The sequence below is a fragment of the Hypanus sabinus genome, chromosome 14, assembly GCF_030144855.1.
Source record: "Hypanus sabinus isolate sHypSab1 chromosome 14, sHypSab1.hap1, whole genome shotgun sequence".
In the NCBI taxonomy this organism is placed as follows: domain Eukaryota; kingdom Metazoa; phylum Chordata; class Chondrichthyes; order Myliobatiformes; family Dasyatidae; genus Hypanus; species Hypanus sabinus.
The window spans coordinates 76,950,492-76,973,814 of record NC_082719.1 but is presented as its reverse complement, the minus strand read 5'-3'; the positions used below and the strand labels follow the sequence as shown (position 1 = coordinate 76,973,814).

The 23,323-nt window shown below is 39.4% G+C and overlaps 1 protein-coding gene across 1 annotated transcript in view; it reads left to right on the top strand.

Moving 5' to 3' along the window:
* Positions 1–23,323, top strand: part of dnajb5 (DnaJ heat shock protein family (Hsp40) member B5) — a 41,718-nt gene extending 18,395 nt beyond the window's left edge. The window contains exon 4 of the mRNA XM_059989477.1: positions 20,943–23,323. Coding sequence (XP_059845460.1) covers positions 20,943–21,176 — 234 coding nt within the window. The 3' untranslated portion in view covers positions 21,177–23,323. The remainder of the gene's footprint in view (positions 1–20,942) is intronic.

Sequence of the window (23,323 nt, the reverse complement as noted above, 5' to 3'; positions counted from 1 at the left end):
CAAGTCAACTGCACCGAAGTAACTTAAAGTACCTTTGCAAATAGTAGTGAAATTCTAGGTTCATGAATTTCACAATTCTATGTAGTTTATGCTATATGTGATCATTTGCTCCTCAAAAATTTTGGAGTATGTGTAATTTCATTTATCCAACATAAAATAAATTGGTGTTATGTCAGGTGCATTTATCGCTTAAATAAATACAGTAGATGGTGTAAACATGACATTTTAAAAAATTACTTCAGGGGAAAGTTTAGACAGGGTAGTATACATGAGAATAAAACATATTGAATCAAGAACTTTCTCAGCTCAATATCAGTGAAAGAACATTTTTTTTTCCAAAAGATGTGGCAACAACCATTACTGAAGTATTAATCCAGCACCAACAGAAGTTTACAACGGAAATTGGAAACAGACTTTTGGAAATTGGAGTATAATTAGTAGTATGTAGGCCTCCGTTAGTCTCGATAGACCATGGATTTGCACCTTGGAAAGTTTCCAGGGCATAAGCCTGGGCAAAGTTTTTTTGATGGAAGACCCCTCTCCATGCCACCAATGTTGCCCAAGGGAAGGGCTTTAGGACCCATACAGTTTGGCACCGGTGTCGTCGCAGAGCAATGTGTGGTTAAGTGCCTTGCTCAAAGACACACACGCAGCCTCAGCCAAGGCTCGAACTAGTGACCTTTAGGTAACTAGACGAACACCTTAACCACTTGGCCACGCGTCAACTATAGTTGGTATTGTATAGCAAATCTCCCTGGCAGACTGAAAAAACACCTTATATTTTGAAATTGGTGGTAGGATGTCTTGAAAGATACAATAAACAGAACAGGAATATTGGTATAAAAATAAATTTGGGCATGAAACATTGTTTAATGTGGAGAAACAATCTATTTGAATTGGGCACATTGCAAGAACTTTAACACAGGTCATTGGAAATTAGCCATGACTGGGAGATTTATAAACATATGTGATTCTGTAGGTGCTGGAAATCCAGAGTAACACGCACAAAATAACTGGAGAAACTCAGCAGCTCAGATTCAGATTCAGTTTATTGTCATTTAGAAACCACAAATGCAATGCAGTTAAAAAACGAGACAACGTTCCTCCAGAATGTTATCACAAAGACGCATGAAAAAACAGACTACCCAGAAAATCTACATAATGTTTGGCAATCCCCAATCCAGAGTCCGGAGAGGCTGCTGCATATTAATATCGCGCTACCGTCTAGCGCATTCCCCAGAAAGGAGCTCCAATCCCACCAGACAAACAAGACCAAAACCTGAAGCTACAGGACCTGCACAAAACCATATAATTACAACATATAGTTACAACAGTGCAAACAATAACATAATTGATAAGAAAACAGACCATGGGCACAATAAAAATAGTCCAAAGATGTCAAAAGACTATTAGTTTGAAAGAAACCACCACATAGTTTTCAGAAGTCCCCAGGGTCCCAACAGACTCGTCCTCTCACGCTGCCGGCAGAAAGGAGTACCCCCGCTATGGAACTCCACGGCGCCGCCCAACCCAGCCTCACAGACGCAGCACACAGCGAAAGCTCCGTCGAACCCAGCCTCGCAGAAACGGCACACAGTGAAAGCGACCTGATTGCAGCGGACCGTCGCAGAGTCCGTCGAACCTCCGAGCCTCCAATCATCCCCTCCGGCACAGCTTCTCTGAGCACCATCCTCTGCCGAGCGTATTCAGACGCCCCCGCCAACAGCCATCAGCAACGCGACCCTGAGGACTGGGAGCCTGTTCTTCCCAGCAGAGACCCGGACTTCACAGCAGCAGCAGCAATGAAGAAGGTCTTCCTGAGATTTTGAGATGTTCCTCCATACTCCCACATTTGTTTTTCATTGGATTACGATTGCACACAGCACCCTACTTCACAAATAACAGATAATCAGCTCTGGAGTGGCCGCTGCAAGCTGTGTCGCGCCGCCATCTTGGAATCTTGCTGTGCAGAGGGACTTGGGAGTGCTTGTGCATGAATCACTAAAGGTTAGTTTGCAGTTGCAGCAGGCTATCAAGAAGGCAAATGAAATGTTGGCCTTCATTGCTAGAGGAATTGAATCTCAGGCAGCATCTATGGAAATGTATGAACAATTGATGTTTCAGGCTGAAACCCTTCATCCATCCTGACGTGCTGAGTTCCTCCAGCTTTTTGTGTATGTATTGATCAGGAAATTTATGTTGGTTTCCTTTTGCAAATGCTCTTTCTTTAAAACTGGTTAATGGGATAAACCCAGCTACCTGCATGCATGCATTATTAAATACATACACACACACATACCTTCTCAATCATCATGTGCATCCTTGCCTTAAACAAAGGAAGTAGAGAGCAAGCCCCTTCCAAGCGCTATTTTATATACCCAGGATATTTGAAACTAGACACCAGGCATCTATCCAATAGAAAAAGCAGCTGCAGTTTCTAAACTAACCAATCCCAATAGAAGTGACTTTCAGCAATCAGAATAAGGAATACCCCCACAGGATATATATATATATATACTCAGTGACCAAACATCCAGAATAGGGAAGAAATGTGATCAAAGTGACATTGACTGGAGTGATTGTTGGTGCCATACGGGGTGTTTTGAGTATTTCCTAGGACCTTCATGCACAAGTCTCTAGAGTGGGATCCCAACCTGGGGTCCATGGACTCCTTGATTAATGGTAGGGGTTGGTTGGTTTGCAGGTACAGCAGGCTATCAAGAAGGCAAATGAAATGTTGGCCTTCATTGCCAGAAGAATTGAATTTAAGAGCAGGGAGGTTATGCTGCAACTGTACAGGGTACTGGTGAGACCGCATCTGCAGTACTGCATGCAGTTCTGATCTCCTTACTTGTGGAAGGATATACTGGCTTTGGAGGCGGTGCAGAGGAGGTTCACCATGTTGATTCCAGAGATGAGGGGGTTAGACTATGAGGAGAGATCGAGTTGCCTAGGACTGTACTCGCTAGAATTAAGAACAATGAGAGGAGATCTTATAGAAACACACAAAATTATGAAAGGGATAGATGAGATCAAGGCAGGAAAGTTGTTTACACTGGTGGGTGAGAATAGAACTAGATAACATAGCCACAGGACTCTGGGGAGTAAATTTAGGATGGAAATGAGGAGGAACTGCTTTTCCCAGAGAGTGGTGAATCTGTGGAATTCTCTGTCAAATGAAACGGTGGAGGCTACCCCAGTAAATCTATTTACAAGGTTGGATAGATTTTTGCATAATAAGGGGATTAAGAGTTATGGGGAAAAGGTAAGTAGATGGAGATGAATCCAAAGCCAGATCAGCCATGATCTTATTGAATGGTGGAGCTCAATGGGCCAGATACCTAGTCCTGCTCTTATTTCTTATATTCTTATGTTCTTATTATGAGTTTACAGAGAATGGTGCAAAAAAACAAAACCATGCAGTGAGCTGTAGTTTTGTGGGCAAAAGCACCTTGCGATTGAGAGAGGTCAGAGGGGAATGGCCAGAATGGCTGACAGGACGGTAACAGTAGTTCAATAACAGTGGCGTGTAGAAGAGCATCTCTGCATAACACGTCGAAACTTGAAGTGGATGGGCTACAGCAGCAGAAGGTCATGAGCATACTTCACTAGGTACAGGAGGTATCTAGTGTAGCCATTGGTGTAGAGTTGAATGAGCCAACTTGCTCTTCCTGCACTGGGTGGTTTTGCAAAGTAAAGCCTGATGATGTGTCAGGCAGCTGATTTCTGAGACACTGCCCTCAGACACTCTGAAAGGCTAACGGGAAGCTTGACTAAATTTCTCCAAAGTTTGTGAAAGCTCTAATGGTTTCCCTATACTGGAGAAATTTAAAATTTATTAAAATTGCTTAAATTTTATTGTAAATTTAAATGAATATAAAACCAATTAACTGCATTAAAATAAGATTTTTTTAAAACTGTGCCTGTTTCCCCATCTAATCTACAGGGCAGGGAATCCTCATTCTCATGCAAAGCAAATAGATTGCCATTCTAGTGCAAGGTCTGGCAAGTGATACCAGAAAACACTCTCTCTCTGAATAGATATATTAATTATTTAATGTGTCAATAATCTAAAATCAGCACATCCTTGACTTGTAGAGTGTCTATATGATACTGAGATTGACTGACTTGGGCAGCTAAGTGCTAGCAATTTCCTTTGGAGCCACCAAAGTTCTGATATATTTATAATTGGAGTATGTGTATGTCACCATATACTATTGAGATTCATTTTCTTGAAGGCATTCACAGTGGAACAAAGAAACACGATTGAATTGATGAAATACTACACACAAAGACACCACCAATGTGCAAATTTTAAAAGTCAAATAATAAATAAATAAAACTGAGAGCATGAGTAGTAGAGTCAATGAAGGTGTTTCTATAGGTTGTGGAATCAATTCATTGTTAAGATGCGTTAAGTTATCCACTCTGGCTTTGGAGCCTGATGGCTGAAGGGTAATAACTGTTGCTGAACCTGGGGGTGTGGGTCTGAGTCACCTGTACCACCTCCCCAATGGCAGCAGTGAGAAGAGAGCATGGCCTGGATGGTGTGGTCCATGATGATGGATGCTGCTCTCCCTGGTAAATGTGCACAGTGGTGGGGTAGAGCTTTTACTGTGACAGGGCTGTATCCCTTGATTCGTCTCATTGCAACATTAAAAATTATCCCAAGAATCTTGCACCATGTATGGTTTACGTCAGCACATAAAGATCAATATGAATAACCTGCCATAGTGAATTGGGTTCCTCCTGGGTAGCTAGAACAGCTGCTATTAAAACTTCCTTTGCACATTCCCTTCCAGTTCTTTAATAGACCTGCACCACCTCCATGCTTTCTGCATCTAGTACAACATCAGTGACAGATTGACCATCCATCCTCCTCCCAAATCATCTGCTTTGTTGTGCAGCCCTCTTAGATTGTCTGATTTGTGTCAGACTTGATCATTCCTAGGGAAAGGGTTTAGGCAGGAACGGGGTACTGATTGTGAATGATCAGCCATGATCAGATTGAATGGCGGTGCAGGCTCAAAGGGCCAAATACCCTACTCCTGCACCTATTGTCTGTTGTTTAGTAATAGATCTGTACCTGTAGTTACCTTAAATCTCAATTTCTATCCTGTTCTCTTCTTCTCTCCTCACTGTACAGTCCTTCTCAAAACCCAAAGATTAAGTTCCATAGAGACCATGTTTAAATTCTCCCATTCCTTTATCATGGTCTTGACATCTATTGCTTATTTATAATAATTATTATTTCATCTTTTTGTATTTTGCTCAGTTTGTTGTCTTCTGCACTCTGGTTTAACACCATAGTTGGGCAGTCTTTCATTGTCTCTGTTATGGTTATTATTCTATAGATTTATTGAGTATGCCCAAAAGAAAATGAATCTCCAGGTTGTATACAGTGACATATATGTACTTTGATTATAAAATTTACTTTGAACTTTGAGATTTGAATTCATATCAAAAAAGTGCAGGCCACTGAATTTAATTCTCAGTAATTTAATTACTATATATTAGGGGAGGGTATGATGAAACAGAAATGATGGAGAGAGGTGGCAAGCATAAGGATTTAAGGTACTAGGGCATGAAACGTGGGTTGTTAGCTCCAGAATATTACATTATTGAAATGGTAAATAAAAATGATTTTTACCATCTGAAGAGTTGGGCTTGGAATGAAGGCAGAAGTTGCTGTGCCTTCTGTACTTTACAGTGTGAAAGATTTGGCAACCCAAACTTTGAACTGAGTTTAAATTCCAGCAACACAATTGGGAAGTGACTAAGCGAATCTGAAATAAATCCTGGTGTCAATGAAACTCCTCATCTGGGTGAGCACAGCATTGTTGCTTCAGTTGTGACATCAGATGCTATCTCTTTGAAGTTTGCATTTTCTCTGTTCACTGACTACATGGTTTCTTCCAATTAGTGTAATTTAGTGGCAAAAGAATCAGAAGGGTGTTTTGTGTGTTGGGTATAGGGCAAGAGAAAACATAGAACAATACAATACAGTAGGGACCCTTTGTCCCACGTTATAGTGCTCTCCTTTAAACTATTCCACAATCATTCTATTCCTTCCCTCCTACATAGTTCATAACCTTCAATTTTGATTTCATCCATGTACCTATGTAAGAGTCTTTTAAATGTCCCTAATGTATCTGCTTTTACCATCATCCCCAGCAGTGTGTTTCTGGCACCTGCCATTCTCTTTTTTTTAAAAACTATCCCTGACATCTCCCTTAAACACTCCTCCCCACGCAAAGCACAGTTCTGGTATTAGCCACTGCGTCTCTGGAGGGAAAAATGTGCTGCCTGTCCACTCCATTGATGCATGTTATAATTTATACACTTCTCTCAAGTCTATGTGAATAATTTGAAACTACAAGTTTGTTTCACTGGTATCCTGCCTGGAGTCAGTGAACTAAATGGCTGCTTCTTGCATTGTTGTAAGTACTGGATTGTAATTCAGAAACCAGTATATATCATGAGCAACACACACACAAAATAAGACAGAGAAACAATTTAGACCATGTAGTTTGTGAGGAGGGGCCGTGCCTCACAGCCTGATTAAGTTTTTCAAGGAGGTGACAAAGCAAATTGATGAAAGTAGAGTGGTGAATGTGGTGTTTGATGAATTTTAGTAAGACATTTAACAAGGTTTCCTGTGGCAAGCTCATCCAGAAAGTTCAGAGGCATGGGACCTATTGAAACTTGGCTGTTTGGTTCAGAATTTGCTTGCCCGTAAAAGGCAGAGGTTAGTTGTTGGAGCAAATGCTGCTTGGAGGTAACTGACTAGTGGTGTTCTACAGGAATCTGTCCTGGGATCCCTACTCTTTGTGATTCTAATAAAAAACAGGTGAAGAAGTAGAAGAGTACAACACAGAATGGACCCTTTAGCCCACATTATAGAGCTCTCCTTTAAACCAATTCCACAATCATTCTATTCCTTCCCTCCTAGATAGTTCATAACCCTCAATTTTGATTTCATCCATGTACCTATGTTAGAGACTTTTAAATGTCCCTAATGTATCTGCTTACATACATTAGGGACAGATGATACAAAGATGATATGAAGGTTGGTGGTGTTGTGAATAGCATGGAATGTTGTAGGTTACAAGGGGGTGCAGAGCTGGGTGGAGAAACAGCAGATGGACTTCAATCCAGAAAACTGTAATGATACACTTCAGATGATCAAACTTGAAGGCAAAGTTCAAAGATAATGACAAGAGTCTTACCAGTTTAGAGAAACAGTTCAAGTTCATAGATTCCTCTAAGTTGTCATGCAAGCTGATAGGAAGGTTAAGAAGGCATGTGATGCATTGACAGACAGACATACTTTATTGATCCCGAGGGAAATTGGGTTTCGTTACAGCCTTACCAACCAAGAATAGTGTAGAAATATAGCAATATACAACCATAAATAATTAGATAATAATGTAAGTTATGCTAAGTGGAAATAAATCCAGGACCAGCCTATTGGCTCAGGGTGTCTGACATTCTAAGGGAGGAGTTGTAAAGTTTGATGGCCACAGGCAGGAATGACTTCCTTTGACGCTCAGTGTTGCATCTCGGTGGAATGAGTCGCTGGCTGAATGTACTCCTGTGCCTAACCAGAGGACATCCATTTAAAGTAAGTAGATAAAATTTTAAGGGTATGTCAGAAGCAGATTCTGTACACAGTGTGGTAAGTGCCATGAACACACTGCCAGGGATGGTGGTAGAGACATTCAAGAGACTCTTGGATAGGCACATGGATGTAAGGAAAAAAATATGGGTTATGGTCTGTCGGATGGATGTAGATTTATATAAGACAGCACAACACTGTGGGCCAGAGGACCTGTTCTATGTACTTAGAAATGTTGTAGCCTTTGCATTCTGGCCTACCTGATTCTTAAGCCCATTACCCCTACTGAGACGTAGGCTGCCAACAGCAGCTCACTAAAATCCTTTGTCCTGGGATAGTCTTTCAGTTTTTCTCAGGTGTAGCCCAGCTTCTTGGTGTATACTTCCTATCCCAGGGATGAGGTTTCTGGAACTGCTGTTGGCATTTCAGTAACACTGGGCTTTTACTGGATGGGGCTGCTAACCCCATGCCCAACCCTCCTCCTCTTGCAATCATGCTTGGGACGGTCCATGTCAGAGTTTACAGTCTTGTACTCTGCATATTTATGCAAGTTGCATTTTTATTTAAGAATAACTTTACTAAAAAAAAACCTTTTTTTTTGTTTTCCTCGTATACTGGAAATTTGACTAGCTCAGCTTTGATTTGTGTTGAAACCAGACTGTCCCTCTCTCTCATGTTAAACGTACACCTTGATTTTGACATTCCACTGAGTGTACCTGCAGTACAAAATCAGACTGATAAATGACGATTTGAAATAATTGCAAACTGGGCTGAGGACTTATCCTAACATAGATGATCTGTAATTCTAAATTCAAACATCATTTGTAAAGGATTTGGAAGTTAATAGTTTTATATTTTGTTCATACTAATTTAGTGTTGCTTTTGCAGTTTATATATTGATTAGCAGATTGTATTTGCCCCACAACTTTCAATTGTCTTCCACATTTACCTCTTTTGAAATAGTCATACAGCACCGATATAGGCCCTTCAGCCCAACTGGTCCATGCCAACTAATATTCCCATCTAAGCTAGTAATTTGTCTGTGTTTGACCCACATACCTACCTCTAAGCCTTTTGTACCAATTTATTTCAACTGCATGTCAAGGAAATGTGAGTGATGGCTTATTACATATTGCAACCATTAGGTGTTGAGCGGTAGGCAGTTTAGCTAATTGTTTTTCACTCATTTCCAGAGAATTTGTTACTTAGGTAGCTGCTTGATCAGGTTTTGCTGCCTTTCTGTGTCAGTCTCAAAGTTCATTGCCTGTCACCATATTTGCTAGTCACTGAAAATAGATTTGCCTTTTTTGCCAAAGAATTGCCGATGCCAACTGTGGTCAGCAAACATCCCCTTTACTGGATAGTATGCTCTCTACCAAAAGCGCAGTAACTGCTTCTGTCTAAGCTTGATTTTGTTTAAAAACTGATCCTTCAAAATAATACTGTTACAGGTTTCCCCTGCTATCCGAAGGTAGAGCGTTCCTATGGCTCAGTTCTTAAGCCGGAACGTCGTAAAGTGAATAAGCAATGACCATTTATTTATATGGGGAAAATTTGTGAGTATTCCCAGACCCAAAAAATAACCTACAAAATGATGCCAAATAACACATAAAACCTAAAATAACAGTAACATATAGTAAAAGCAGGAATGATATGATAAATACACAGCCTATATAAAGAAGAAATACTTTTCTGCAATCATTGCAGCATTCTGTAGCATTGTGAAAATCAAACGCAAGCAGTCTCGGTGGAAGCAGTCTCTCCAGTAATCTTTAAGCTATGAAGCTGCCAAAATATACTAAATAACACATAAAAGTACACAGCCTAAATAAAGTAGAAATAATGTATGTATAGTGTAGTTTCACTTACCAGAATCAGGAAGACAGCGAGCACACTGATGATGGTGCGTTTGGCTGAGTCGTTGGAGGTTGGGGTGGTGGGAGGTACAGGAGACTGGGGTGTCATCTCTCCGTCGTTTGTTTCCATCAGGGCAGGCAGGTCACTAACGTCTTCTATATCTGCCTGCCTCAATGTCAAAGGTCAAGGTTCGTCATCTGCTATGGCTGATGTGGAAGGCTTGAAAAACGATAGTATGCTTGACTGCTTAGCCTCATGCATTTTTCTATCATACAGTTCTTTGTAAGCACTCAAACCATCCTCCAAGTATGCCCTAAACCTACGTACCCTTTCAAAATTAAAGTCATACTTTTCTGCAATCATTGCAGAAAATCCACAGTCAATTCCTTGGTCTTTCTGATATCAAGGTGGTTGTTCCAGTGATGATCGTCAACGAAGAAGTGATGTTATTTCCAATCTGCATCGACTGTGCTCTCCCGATTAGGAAGTCAAAGATTCAGTTGCAGGGGAGGGTACAGAGGCCCAGATTTTGAAGCTTCTTGATAAGTATGATTGTGTTGAATACTGAGCTCTAATCAATAAACAGCAGCCTGACGAAGGTGTTGTTGTTGCCCAGTATTTATTCTCAGCTTGTTCCCCAAAAATACAGGATTTTGCTCTCTGTGCACTTTAAAACTGGTTTTAAAACAGACCAGAGATATATATGTGACCTAAAAAGTTGGTTAGGTATGTTTCTGTCTTAAATTTTGTAAGTATTGAAACATCATACAATAAGTAGTTCCTACAATTTGCAATCTCAGTCAGGATTGTTCATTGTATAAAATGAGTCAGAAATAGGATTTTTGTTACTATAAGGCATCCACGTAAATAGAGTTGAGGTTTGGATCATGAAGCTTAACAAAAGGGTAAAAGCAGAACATGGGAAGTGTAGAAAGTTGGTAGTACTGTACACATGTCCTCTGTTTGATGGTTTCTAGTAGTGGGATGCCCTGCAGCTATATTTTTATTTATGAATTTTTATTCAATTCCTACTTGTGCTATATTGCGGTTGGTGAAACAGACTGGTGTTTTCTTTCTTGTTGTGTATAGTATTTATTCTAAAATATAATTGTGTAGTACAGATACTATTATATCAATAATGTAAAGTGGGTAAGGGCAAAACCGACAATTAATCTGAATGTATTGGTGGTTGGGTGGTGTAAAGAGAAGGTGTTTGCTGGTGATTGCCTTCACTTCTGTTCTATATCAGAATCTGCTTTATTACCACTGAAATGTTTTGCGAACTTTATGCAAGACAGAAAATTTTGTATAAGTTGCAATAATAAATACATAGGACAAAAGTGGGATCATATGATAGTGTTCATGGGCTATTCAGAAATCTGAAGGCAGAGGAGAAGTTTTTCCTAAAACAAGGAGAGTGGGACCTCAGGCTCCTGTACCTCCTCCCTGATGGTAGTAATAAGAAGAGAGCATGTCCCAGGTGGTGAGGGTTCATAATGATGGATGCCGACTTCTCGAGACACCGCCATTTGGAGATGTTCTCAATAGCGGAAAGGGTTGTGCCCATGATAGAGCTGGCTGAGTTTACAGCCCTCTGCTACCTCTTGTGATCCTGTGCATTGGAGCTTCTGTACTAGGCACTGATGCAACCATTTAGAATGCTGTCCAAGATGCATTTATAAAATATTACTAGAGTCTTTGGTGGCATATGTACCAAATCTTCTCAAAGTCCAAGTGAAGTATAGTCACTAGCGTGCCGCCTTCATGATTACATCAGTGTTTTGGGCCCAGGATAGATCCTTTGAGATGTTGGAGGCGGATACAATAGGGTCTTTTAAGAGACTCATAGATGGGTACATGGAGCTTAGAAAAAATACAGGGCGATGCAATAGGGAAATTCTAGGCAGTTTCTAGAGTAGGTTGCATGGTTGGCACAACATTGTGGGCCAAAGGGCCTGTAATGTGCTGCAGTTGTCTATGTTCTATGAGCTTGAAACTGCTCACCCTTTCTACCATTATCCGTTTAATGAGGATTGGTGTATTTATTTTCCCTGACTACCCCTTCCTGAAGTCCACAATCTATTCCTTAGTCTTGCTAATTGAATGCAAGGTTGTCATTGCAGCACCACTCAACCAGTCAACGTATCTCCCTACTTATCACCATTTGAAATTCTGCCAAAAACAGTAGTGACTTTGGCAAGTTTATAGATGGTGTTTGAGCGGTCCCTAGCCACACAGTCATGAGGATAGAACAGTGGGCTAAGGTCAGAGACAGAGTTTCAGAGAGTTACCAGATGCTGTGTGGATTCGCAGATGTGTAGTTTTATTCTCCCTTTCAAAGCATCTCACTCTGCCTTGAAACATTCAAGTGACCATAATCCTTAACTTTTGGTAAGTTTAAGATACATAAATACTTTGATCCCCAAAGGGAATTACAGTGTCACAGTAGCTTTACAAGTGTATAGATATACAATGTTAAAAGAGAAGTAAGGAGAATAAACTTTAAAAAAAAGTTACCATAAACAGTCTAACAGGAGGGGCTCATCACTTCCCCAGCTATAGGTTGACTCATTATAGAGCCTTATAGCCAAGGGTAAAAATGAGGGTAGGATTCATTCTATCTTGTATAAAAATAAGTGTTTTGATTTCTTTACTAAATACTTGCTTCTGAGACACAAAACTTTGGATTCAAATTGGATAATTCATGATTTCTTACTTGGGAAATCATAAAATCAAGCATTGCAAAACTTTAAATAAACAAGGGAAACAACTGCAGTGTATTCCTCCAAAATTTCCAAAAAATTACTTGGTTATTTTCTTTACATGTGTGTGAAGTTACAGTGAACAAGTTGTCTGCCATTCTTGGCTATATTATGGCATAGTATCTCATGGCTATTAAATGCTCAAGTCAAGTCAAGTTACTTTTTATTGTCATTTCGACCATAAACTGTTGGTACAGTACACAGTAAAAACGAAATAACATTCCTCCAGGACCATGGTGCTACATGAAACAACACAAAACTACACCAGACTATGTGAGACAACTCAAGGCTGCAATAGACTATGTAAAACAAAACAAAAACTACACTAGACTACAGACCAGATAGGACTCCGTAAAGTGCACAAAACAGTGGAGGGCAGTACAATAATTAATTAATTAATTAATTAATAATAAACAAGACATTAGGCACAGTAGAGGACAAATTACAATATTATAATAATAAATGATGTAGATGTCAGTCCAGGCTCTGGGTATCGAGGAATCTGATGGCTTGGGGGAAGAAATTGTTGCACAGTCTGGTAGTGAGAACCCAAATGCTTTGGTACCTTTTGCCAGATGGCAGGAGGGAGAAGAGTTTGTATGAGGGGTGTGTGGAGTCCTTCACAATACTGTTAGCTTTGCAGGTGCTGCTTGTGGTGTAAATGTCTGTAATGGTGGGAAGAGAGACCCCAATGATCTTCTCAGCTGACCTCACTATCCTCTGCAGGGTCTTGTGATCCAAGATCGTGCAATTTCCAAACCAGGCAGTGATGCAGCTGCTCAGGATGCTCTTGATACATCCTCTGTAGAATGTGGTGAGGATGGGGGGTGGGAGATGGACTTTCCTCAGCCTTCGCAGAAAGTAGAGACGCTGAATATCTACAGGAAATTCCAAAAGGGATTTTCAAGCTTCATTACCTAAATTCCAGACTGGTTAAGACAGCTGCAAAATGGTGGTGCAGTAATGTAGCGGTTAGCACATCACTTTACAGTGCCAGCTGTGAGATTGAGGTTCAGATCCCACCACTGTCTGTTTATAAGTAGTTTGTGTGATGTCACATTTTACCTGGTTGCAGTGGATGACCATGACTACTTCTGTGCCTCGTCATGCCTTTCGCTCGCCACGTAGCGTTGCAGGACTGCCTTCCTGGCCATTAGATCTGACTGTAGATCTCACCAGGACATGAAACCCGTCAGCTACCCTCACCTGGTTTACCCCACCTGCTGAAGTGCTGTATTGGGATATAGTGGTTGTAACGTGCAGCTACTTGGAGCCACAGGTGAGAGCTGAGTCCCCAGTGGAGACTAAAGTTAACATTCAAAAGGATTTTTGATACCCTAATTCTTTGTAGCTTCTAACTTGTTGAAGTGAAATCGTTTCATTTTTCACTCCCACTGAATGCTTAAAACCACAGTGAGCAAAACCATTCTGAATTCTCTCACTGCTTATTTCTTGCCAGTTATCAGCAAGAAAAATCACTGCTTTTTGAATACAAACATGTGCAACTGATGCTATTTAAAAACTTCACTCTAAGCACAGTGTAGAATCTAATGGCCATATGTGCATGTGACTGACGCTAGTTCAGCAACTGTCTTCTACCTCAGTTAATCAGCATATTGTCCCAAATAAACAAAGGGAAATCCTGGCTATTTTCACGATTTGTGTTTGTTATTTGAGTTGTCCCAAGTGAGCGGGTGCCCTGATTAACCAACATCCTAATTAAGTAGAATCCACTGTAACATTTATTTGACTTTCAGAAAGCCTTTGCTAATATGTATTTTATGGAGTTAACTAGAATCCTGTGATAAATAGGAACTATGAACGCTTACTGATTGGTTCCAATACTGAAAACCATAGGTTCTCATAATATTTGTCCTTCTCACTGGAAGCATGTTACTATTATCTTCAAAGTTTGATCCTGAGTTACTTACTGTTCACTGTCTTTGTAAATGACCTGAGACATTGTGCCAACACAGTCCATGCAGAAATTAATACACGATTCAAATAAAATGTAAGAAAACTTAAGGTGCTAGGGAAAGTTTTGGATGTATTTGGGTACTGTATGAGCGAGGCTGTACAGAATTTTGGAACTGTAGCTTTTTACTTAGTAAGTTGCTGGTCAGATCACTTCCAGAGACCACTGTTGTGTTTCACTATCCTGAGTAATATACGGTAGTTGTACTTTCCTACCAATGTTGCATCACTGGTTGGTGTCACAAGGAGGGGTCTCAGTATTACTTCAAAATCGAGGACAGTAGTAATCTGAAGTTCACTTTACTGGAAGTTAATAAGTATTCATTCGGATTAAATTTTCAAGATTGAGTATCTTTTTAGATGAGGATTGTTGAATGAATTTTTGTGCGATCATGTAATATACAGATGAATTGTTATAAGTGTTTTACTCAGTAGCAAAAAGTTGAAAATGTGCAGTTGTTACAGTAACTGGGTGCTTTTCTTGTACTTTTTTTCATCTTCCCTCATTCATGGTACTAATCCAATTCAAATTGAAATGAGAACAGAAAAATACAGTATTGTACTCTATGTTCATTGCAGCTTAACGTAGATATTCCTATATTTTGAATAACTATTTCTGAAACTGTCACACTTCTGAAATAGTTATCACAAATACAAACCAGTATTCTCGCAAGCAGTTTTGTTAGAACTGTTGCAGAGGGTTTAATTTGGAAAGGGAATGGGAACCAGAGTACAGGCCAATTTTGATGACTCTGGGCGTGTACTCGCTGGAATTTAGAAGAATGAGGGGGGAATCTCATTGAAACCTTTCAAATGTTGACAGAGTAGATGTGGAAAGGATGTTTTCCATGGTGAGGGATTCTAAGACTTGAGGGCACAGCCCCAGGATAGAGGGGTGTTTAATTAAAACAAATGCAGAGAAATTTCTTTCGCCAGATGGTGTTAAATTTGTGGAATTTGTTACCACGGGCAGCTGTGGAGGTGAGATTGGTGGGTATATTTAAGGCATAGATTGATAGATTCTTGATTGGTCAAGGCATCAAAGGTTCTGGGGAGAAGACTGGGGAATGGGGCTGAGGGGGGGAGAAAAAGGATCAGCCATGTTTGAATGGCAGAGCAGACTTGATGGGCCAAATGGCCTAATTCTACTCCTATGTCTTACGGTTTTATTTGAAACATAGATTAAAAACAAATTTGTCACCTTCAGATGAATATATTTTGAATTTTGACAATTTATGTCAAGCAATTCTAACTAGGTCAGGAGCTTAAAGAGGCAGATTAGAAAAAGGGACGCAGTTTTCAGAGGAAATAAGAAACAAAATGGGAAATTTCTTCATATTTCAGGGATGCAAGAATTGAATTAGACAAATCATCCTCAAAGCAGATTAACCATACATTGGATATATGGTTGGTAAACCTAACTAAATATGCTTATTCAAAAGATAATTACAAAAAGGGAAAGATCATTTATACTTTATCTGTTGAGAACAATTCTGTCTCTAAAATTATGAAATTATTCAGTGCTTATCGTCTACTATTATTTTGAAGCTTAATCATTTTGAGTGAAACCAGATAGTCAAAACCAGTGATATTTGGACAGATTAAATTTATACACCATGATTCTTCTACGATGGCTTCACTTGCTGCAGAATCTATTTAATTGTTCCATTTAGGCAGTGAAAGGTTGTATGAGGGCATTATTCAATCATTAAAACATTTAGACATACGATGGTTTGGCTTCAGATAATTCTCTTTTTCAATGACACAGCCACATTGGAGTTCTGATCTTCATTGCTTTTGAAGCAATGGGGCCTGATCTTACTGGAAATGACCTATATCTTTTGTTCACAACCCTCCCTCAACCCACTTGTCAGTACTGGTAATTTCCTTTTGTAGCTATATGGTTTATTGGCCTCTCAACATTGCTGCATGCCCTTTATTCAAGGTGAAATAAAGCAAGCCACAAGCAGCAAATACACAGCTGATGGCAAAAAGCCAGGGTCCTGTCCATTAGCTACCCTTATGGCTTTCTCAGAGGTCATGCATTTTGACTGTTTTTGATATTTAAAATTAATTATATTTTTACTAACATTTTAACATGTTACAGAAATTTATTTCAAATATTAATAACTTTGGCGGTGCATCAGCTACCACTGAAAAATCGTAATTCAGTCACCAGACTTCAGTCCTGATCCTGGAGACTGTCTACGTGTTCTCCTTTTGACCGTGAAGCTTTTCCTCTGAAGTCACTGGTTGCCTTCCACATCCTAAAATGTGCTGATTAGTTGGTTACTGTAAACTGCCTCAAGTACAGGTGGTGGTGGTAGTAGAATCCATGGGAAGTCGATAATGTATGAGAGAACATGTTACTGGAAAATAGTTAATAGCATAAATTCAATGACCAAATGGCTGGTGCACATGTTATGAAAAGTATGAAAACCACATCTTTTCATACTTTAGTGAAAATTATCTCCCCTATTTAAATGAATGACTCTGCTGGATAATTCCACTGAAGATAGCATAAGCTTGAAGAGACCATAAATGTGCGAATGATCCTGACTTATTTTTTTAATTGCCCCACCACAATTTTATGTCCCTGAGTATTATTAACTCACACTTAACTGGATTAAATTCCATGTGCCACATCACTCTCCAACCAATCTGTTTTGTTGCATCTTTAGACAGCCTTTTTAACTAATACAACTCCACCAACCTTCATCCAAACATACAAATAATCTTCACTTTTACCCATGTCATTTCAATTCAAGTTTAATTGTCATTCAGTACATGCGTGAATATAGACAATAGACAGTAGGTGCAGGAGTAGGCCATTTGGCCCTTCTAGCCAGCACCGCCATTCACTGTGATCATGGCTGATCATACACAATCAGTACCCCGTTCCTGCCCTCTCCCCATATCCTTTGACCCCGCTATCGATAAGAGCTCTATCTAACTCTCTCTTGAATGCATCCAGAGTCTTGGTCTCCACTGCCTTCTGGGGCAGAGCATTCCACATATCCACCACCCTCTGGGTGAAAAAGTTTTCCGCATCTCTGTTCTAAATGGCCTACCCCTTATTCTTAAACTGTGGCCTCTAGTTCTGGACTCACCCATCAGCGGGAACATGCTTCCTGCCTCCAGTGTGTCCAATCCCTTAATAATCTTATATGTTTCAGTCAGATCCCCTCTCATCCTTCTAAGTTCCAGTGTATACAAGCACAGTCACTCCAATCTTTCAACATATGACAGTCCCGCCATTCCAGAAATTAACCTTGTGAACCTACGCTGCACTCCCTCAATAGCAAGAATGTCCTTCCTCAAATTTGGAGACCAAAACTGCACACAATACTCCAGTGGTATCACCAGGGCCCTGTACAGCTGCAGAAGGACCTCTTTACTCCTATACTCAATTCCTCTTGTTATAAAAGCCAGCATTCTATTAGCTTTCTTCACTGCCTGCTGTACCTGCATGCTTGCTTTCATTGTCTGATGTACAAGAACACCTAGATCTCATTGTACCTCCCCATTTCCTAACTTGACTCCATTTAGATAGTAATCTGCCTTCCTTTTCTTGCCACCAGAGTGGATAACCTCACATTTATCCACATTAAACTGCATCTGCCATACATTTGCCCACTCACCCAATCTGTCCAAGTCACCCTGCATTCGCATAACATCCTCCTGACATTTCACACTGCCACCCAGCTTTGTGTCATCAGCAAATTTGCTAATGTTACTTTTAATCCCTTCATCTAAATCATTAATGTATATTGTAAACAGCTGCAGTCCCAGCACCAAACCCCAATGGTCACAGACTGCCATTCCGAAAGGGATCCGTTAATCGCTACTCTTCATTTCCTGTCAGCCAGCCAATTTTCAATCCATTTCAGTACTCTGTCCCCAATACCATGTGCCCTAATTTTGCCCACTTATCTCCTATGTGGGACTTCATCAAAAGCTTTCTGGATGTCCAGGTACACTACATCCACTGGCTCTCCCTTGTCCATTTTTATAGTTACATCCTCAAAAAACTCCAGAAGATTAGTCAAGTATGATTTTCCCTTCATAAATCCATGCTGACTCTGACTGATCCTTCTACTGCTATCCAAATGTGTCGTAATTCCCTCTTTTATAATTGACTCCAGCATCTTTCCCACCACTGACATCAGGCTAACCAGTCTATAATTCCCTGTTTTCTCTCTCCCTCCTTTCTTGAAAAGTGGGACAACATTAGCCACCCTCCAATCAGCAGGAACTGTTACTGAATCTATAGAACATTGGAAAATGATTACCAATGCGTCCATGATTTTTAGAGCCACCTCTTTAAGTACCCTGGGATGCAGACCATCGGGTCCTGGGGACTTATCAGCCTTCAGGCTCAACAGTCTATCCAACACTGTTTCTTGCCAAATATAAATTTCCTTCAGTTCATCCTTTACCCTAGTTCCTTTGGCCACTATTACATCTAGGAGATTGTTTGTGTCTTCCCTAGTGAAGACAGATCCAAAGTACCTGTTCAACTCATCTGCCATTTCCTTATACGGCCAAATGAGACAGAGTTACTCCGGGGTCAAGGTGCAAAACGCAGTATCAACAGTCATACACAGCACAAAGCAAACAGCAAATATAAAATAGAAAAATACAGCCAAAGTCAAGCCATCCCACACGGCTGAAATCTGCAGATGACACAACAGAGCTTGTCTTCTGCTGAGCAAAAACTGTGGTGGGCAGGGGCAGCCTGGAGGCCATGCTGCACCGGTTCCGATGCCTCTCTCCAGGCAGCTGCAAACAAGCAACACCAAGGCTTGAAGCGCAGAGACCAACTGAATACTGCTGAAATCTGCAGCCGACCATAGTAGAGCTTGCCTTCTGCCAAGTGAACACTTGAGGGAAAGAGGGTGTGGGCAGCACTGAGTCCAGTCTGGATACCGCGCACCTCACTGTACCCAGTGAGTGTGTTGCCTCTGACATCTCTCACCTGGCCACTGTAAACAGGTGACACCATGGCCTGAGGCCTAGTCCTCGCTACGACTGCCCTACTCTTGACCAATTAGTGAATCGAACTTGTGATATTCCACATTAACAATGTCCCAAAGGGTCTTGCGATCACTAGAAGAGTGATCACTATTAGACTGTAGGCCTCCTTCAACTCAGGCAGCAGCACAATGCACAGTACTCTCATTTTCTCTGCCAGCGAGCAACTCGTTGATTGGGCAGGTCTACGATACTTTAAGTTCTTAAGATTCAGCAGGATCTTGTGATCATTAAAAATACATTTAAATATTCAATGACCACTTTATTAGGTACACCTACATAACTGCTTGATAATTCAGCTAATCATGGTGGCAGCAATTCAAAGCATAAAAGCATGCAGGCATGATCAAGAGGATTAATCGTTGTTCAGACCGAGTATCAGAAGGGGAAGAAATGTGATCTAAGTGGCTTTGATCATGGAATGAATAGTGCCAATTGGAGTGGCTTGAGTATCTCAGAAATTCGTAATCTCTTTGGATTTTCATGCCCAATAGTCTCTTGAGTTTACAGAATGATGCGAGAGCTAAAAAAAAATCTAGTGAGTGGCAGATCTGTGGTGAAAATGCCCTGTTACTGAGAGAAGTCAGAGGAGAATGACCAGACTAGTTCAAGCTGACAGGAAGGCAAAACCTTGAAGTAGATGAGCTGTAGCAGCAGAAGACCACAAACGTACCACTAAGTGGCCACATTATTAGGTCCATGAGGTAATTAATAAGGTGGCTGCTAAATGTAAACAATATTGCAAACCACTACCCTGCATCTCCTAACACCCAATCGTCTGCCAGCACTCTTCAGATTCCAGATACCTTTAATCATTTTCATCAAAATCCTTGAACTATATTTACCACTCTGCCTTAATGTTATTTAGTTATCCTCCCAAAAACTCCCATCAGATACATGAGACGATTTTACAAATCTATGTTGATTTTTAATTAATTTTGCATTTCCAAATGAACTAATACTGTTCCTTAAAATCTTCAACTTTGTACCAACTAATTTTCATTCTAGATTACTTTATGGTTGTAAATTTTAATCCTGAAATAAAATATGAGTATACACAATCTATTCATATTTTGCATGTCTGAAGTGGCTTTACTGTCTATGTCTGTCTCTCTTCACCATGCTTCCAAACTCTGCCATCATGTCTTCAAAGATACATTACAGAGGAATATCAAGTAAAAGTTAACACTAAGCCCATGATAGCATCATACTGTACATGGCAAAAAAAATCTTCAGTATTTCTGAAAAGCCTCTCTACAGTGTGCAACACCTGTAACTTCAGACTGAATTATATCATTGTCTTGAAGTCAGTTCATAAGTGATACCCTGGATGCCACAGTTGTATTAATTAAGTATTTGATACTTTAATAATGTAAGCCAATGACAGAGAAAAGGTCATTCTGATCAACAGGCAGCTCTATTAATACCATGTATTTGTACAGTCATCACAAGTTTCCGTACTAACTATGTAAGCGAAATTTAATCAGGGAGTTTTGGGTAGTGTCTAAGTTCTCTCTGATTGTTAATTCACTGTTTGCTCAGTATTGAACAAGGAACTTTCCTTCAAGGTGATGAATCTGATAAAAAATAAATGGATTTCTATTCCATTTTGTATGTATAATTTGTTTTAACTTTTTTGTCAGTTGAAAGTACTTCTAAATATCTTAGTATAATGAAATATTTGTTTACTTTCATAGGCCTTGTGTGGTTGTACAGTTAATATCCCTACAATTGATGGCAGAGTGATTCCCCTACCTTGCAATGATGTTATCAAGCCCGGGACTGTGAAGAGGCTGAGAGGAGAGGGTTTACCATTTCCTAAGACTCCAAATCAACGTGGTGACTATATAGTTGAGTTTCATATAAAATTTCCTGACAAAATGCCTCCAACAACAAAAGAAATCCTGAAGCAACATCTTCCCATCTCTTAGAGCTCAAATCAGAGCAATATTTGACATTGTGCCAGAAGTTTGAAGAAACCAACAAGGATCATACATTTTCTAATATAATGCAATATCTTTTAAAGAAAATTATAAGTTATAAAAAAAAAGCTTTCAGTTCTTTAATATGCTAAGCCTCATGAGCATAATAATGGTAAGTGGAAAAAGAACTGTTGAATCTGTTGTAGTTTTAAAAAATAACGTAACACATACTGAAATCATTTCTCGTCAGTATTTTGAGGGTGTGGAGCAAAATTAGATTTACATATGTATGTACTTGAAAAGTTATGGTATGGAGATAGATTTCCAAAGCTGGATTTGATCAATGCAGAGCAATTAGTGAAGCAGCTAAAAGATCTGAATGGTAAACTAATATTGTAATTTGACAGATGAATTTGAAGTGTATTATCCTTCAACAAAACAAATGTTAAATAATTGTAGAATAAAATAGTAGTATTAATGCACAGATCAACGCAGTGCCATAGAATGGTGCATTTTGTTTGAACTATGAAATAACTTGAGCAAGTTTACAAAAAAAATCACTACCAAGAAAATTACAAGTTTTGTAAAGCTGTATAAAATATAGCATTATTGGTCGTAGTTTTATTTTTACAGAATTGCACAATTTAAGGGGATAAATTACAAATCACATGCATTTGGTCCAATTTTCTGGAAGCAATAGAACCAGTCTACATTTAATAGCTCTCATTTCAAGCAAGTTAGATTTTGAGAAGGCATATGTACTTCAAAACTTAATACAAAGGTTAAAACTGTTTTAAAGTTTAGTTACTTTTGGTGATGATATATGAACCAAATGCAATATTTGAGAAAAACCAAGCACCATCTTTCAGAGTTGTTTTTGAGCAACAAGGTGAGTAGCTTTGGAAGCTGTAGTTCACTGCTTTTAAAACTGAAGCTAGAACTCCTACATCTGGGAAATTTATTAAAACTCTTGAGAAATATTTATCTTCAATGTTTATCACTGTCAAATGTCTGACTTCGTATTTTCCTAATTTTTTGTGTGAATCCCTAAATATGCTGTTGTATTTCTTTCCCCCAACTTTCTGCTAACAGTCACTGCAATTCTTTTACCTGAGATAATAAGACTTGTTTTAAGTTTCTTGTTTTATGTAATTTTATGAATTATGCCACTTTTTATTCATCCAGCTTTTCCTTCATTACCATATAGATTTGGATATTGGGTTTTATATTCGCCTTTTCAGTTGGACAGTAATCGTCATTTGAGAAACTTGTTTGCAATATTCAGACCATTATTCTCCATCTTAAGCAAACTACTGGCTGCTGTCCAATGATCTTTAATTTGTTTAGAGATTTAGTTTATTTTCAGTCATTTATACTAGTGCCATGGCTTAAATTAGCACATTCAAAACCTGGTCAGTAGTTTCAAAGCCTTGCAGAGCAAGGAAATGATGTAAGCAAGGGAGGAATTTATTCTGGGCAATTTACAGTCAAAATGATTTTACACTTTGCTTAGTACCAGCATCTAAGAGGCTTTCTGTCCATGTATACAATAATCTTGTGATTTTGTAAACTCCTTTCTTCAGGGAATGCCCACACTAGTTCATTATTTTATCAAAGTAGAATTATTTATGATTGCTTTGTTTACACCACTCCCACAATCAAATTAAATTGCCAATTAGAGAAGGAGAAGTGCAATCAGTACTGACTAAAAGCTCAAAAATTTTACTACTTTGCGTGCATAAGACTGCATAACTATGGCCTATGAATCTGTTCATTACTGTGAAAATCTCTTAAATTTGTGAATTTTAACGAATAGTTCATGGTTCTTCATTACCAGTAGAAGATACTGTGCAGCTTTCACCACTTGGTAATTTCTAAACCGGCCTTTTGCAAACCTAGTAAAATTGACAAGAAGCAGAGTGCCCCTTTACACTGGTATTTTGTAACAAAACTTTGTATTGTCCTAATAGGAAAAGAATGAAAGTATAACAGTGCTGCTTGAGGAAGAATGTTGAACCTTATTCTTGAATATTTTTATTGATTTTAAATAGACTTTCAAAAGAGGAGCAATCCGCATTGTTCTTGTTTTTCAAACCTATAAATTCACTGTTTTAATACTTCATCTGTACTAATTCTTAAAAATAAACTGCATTTTG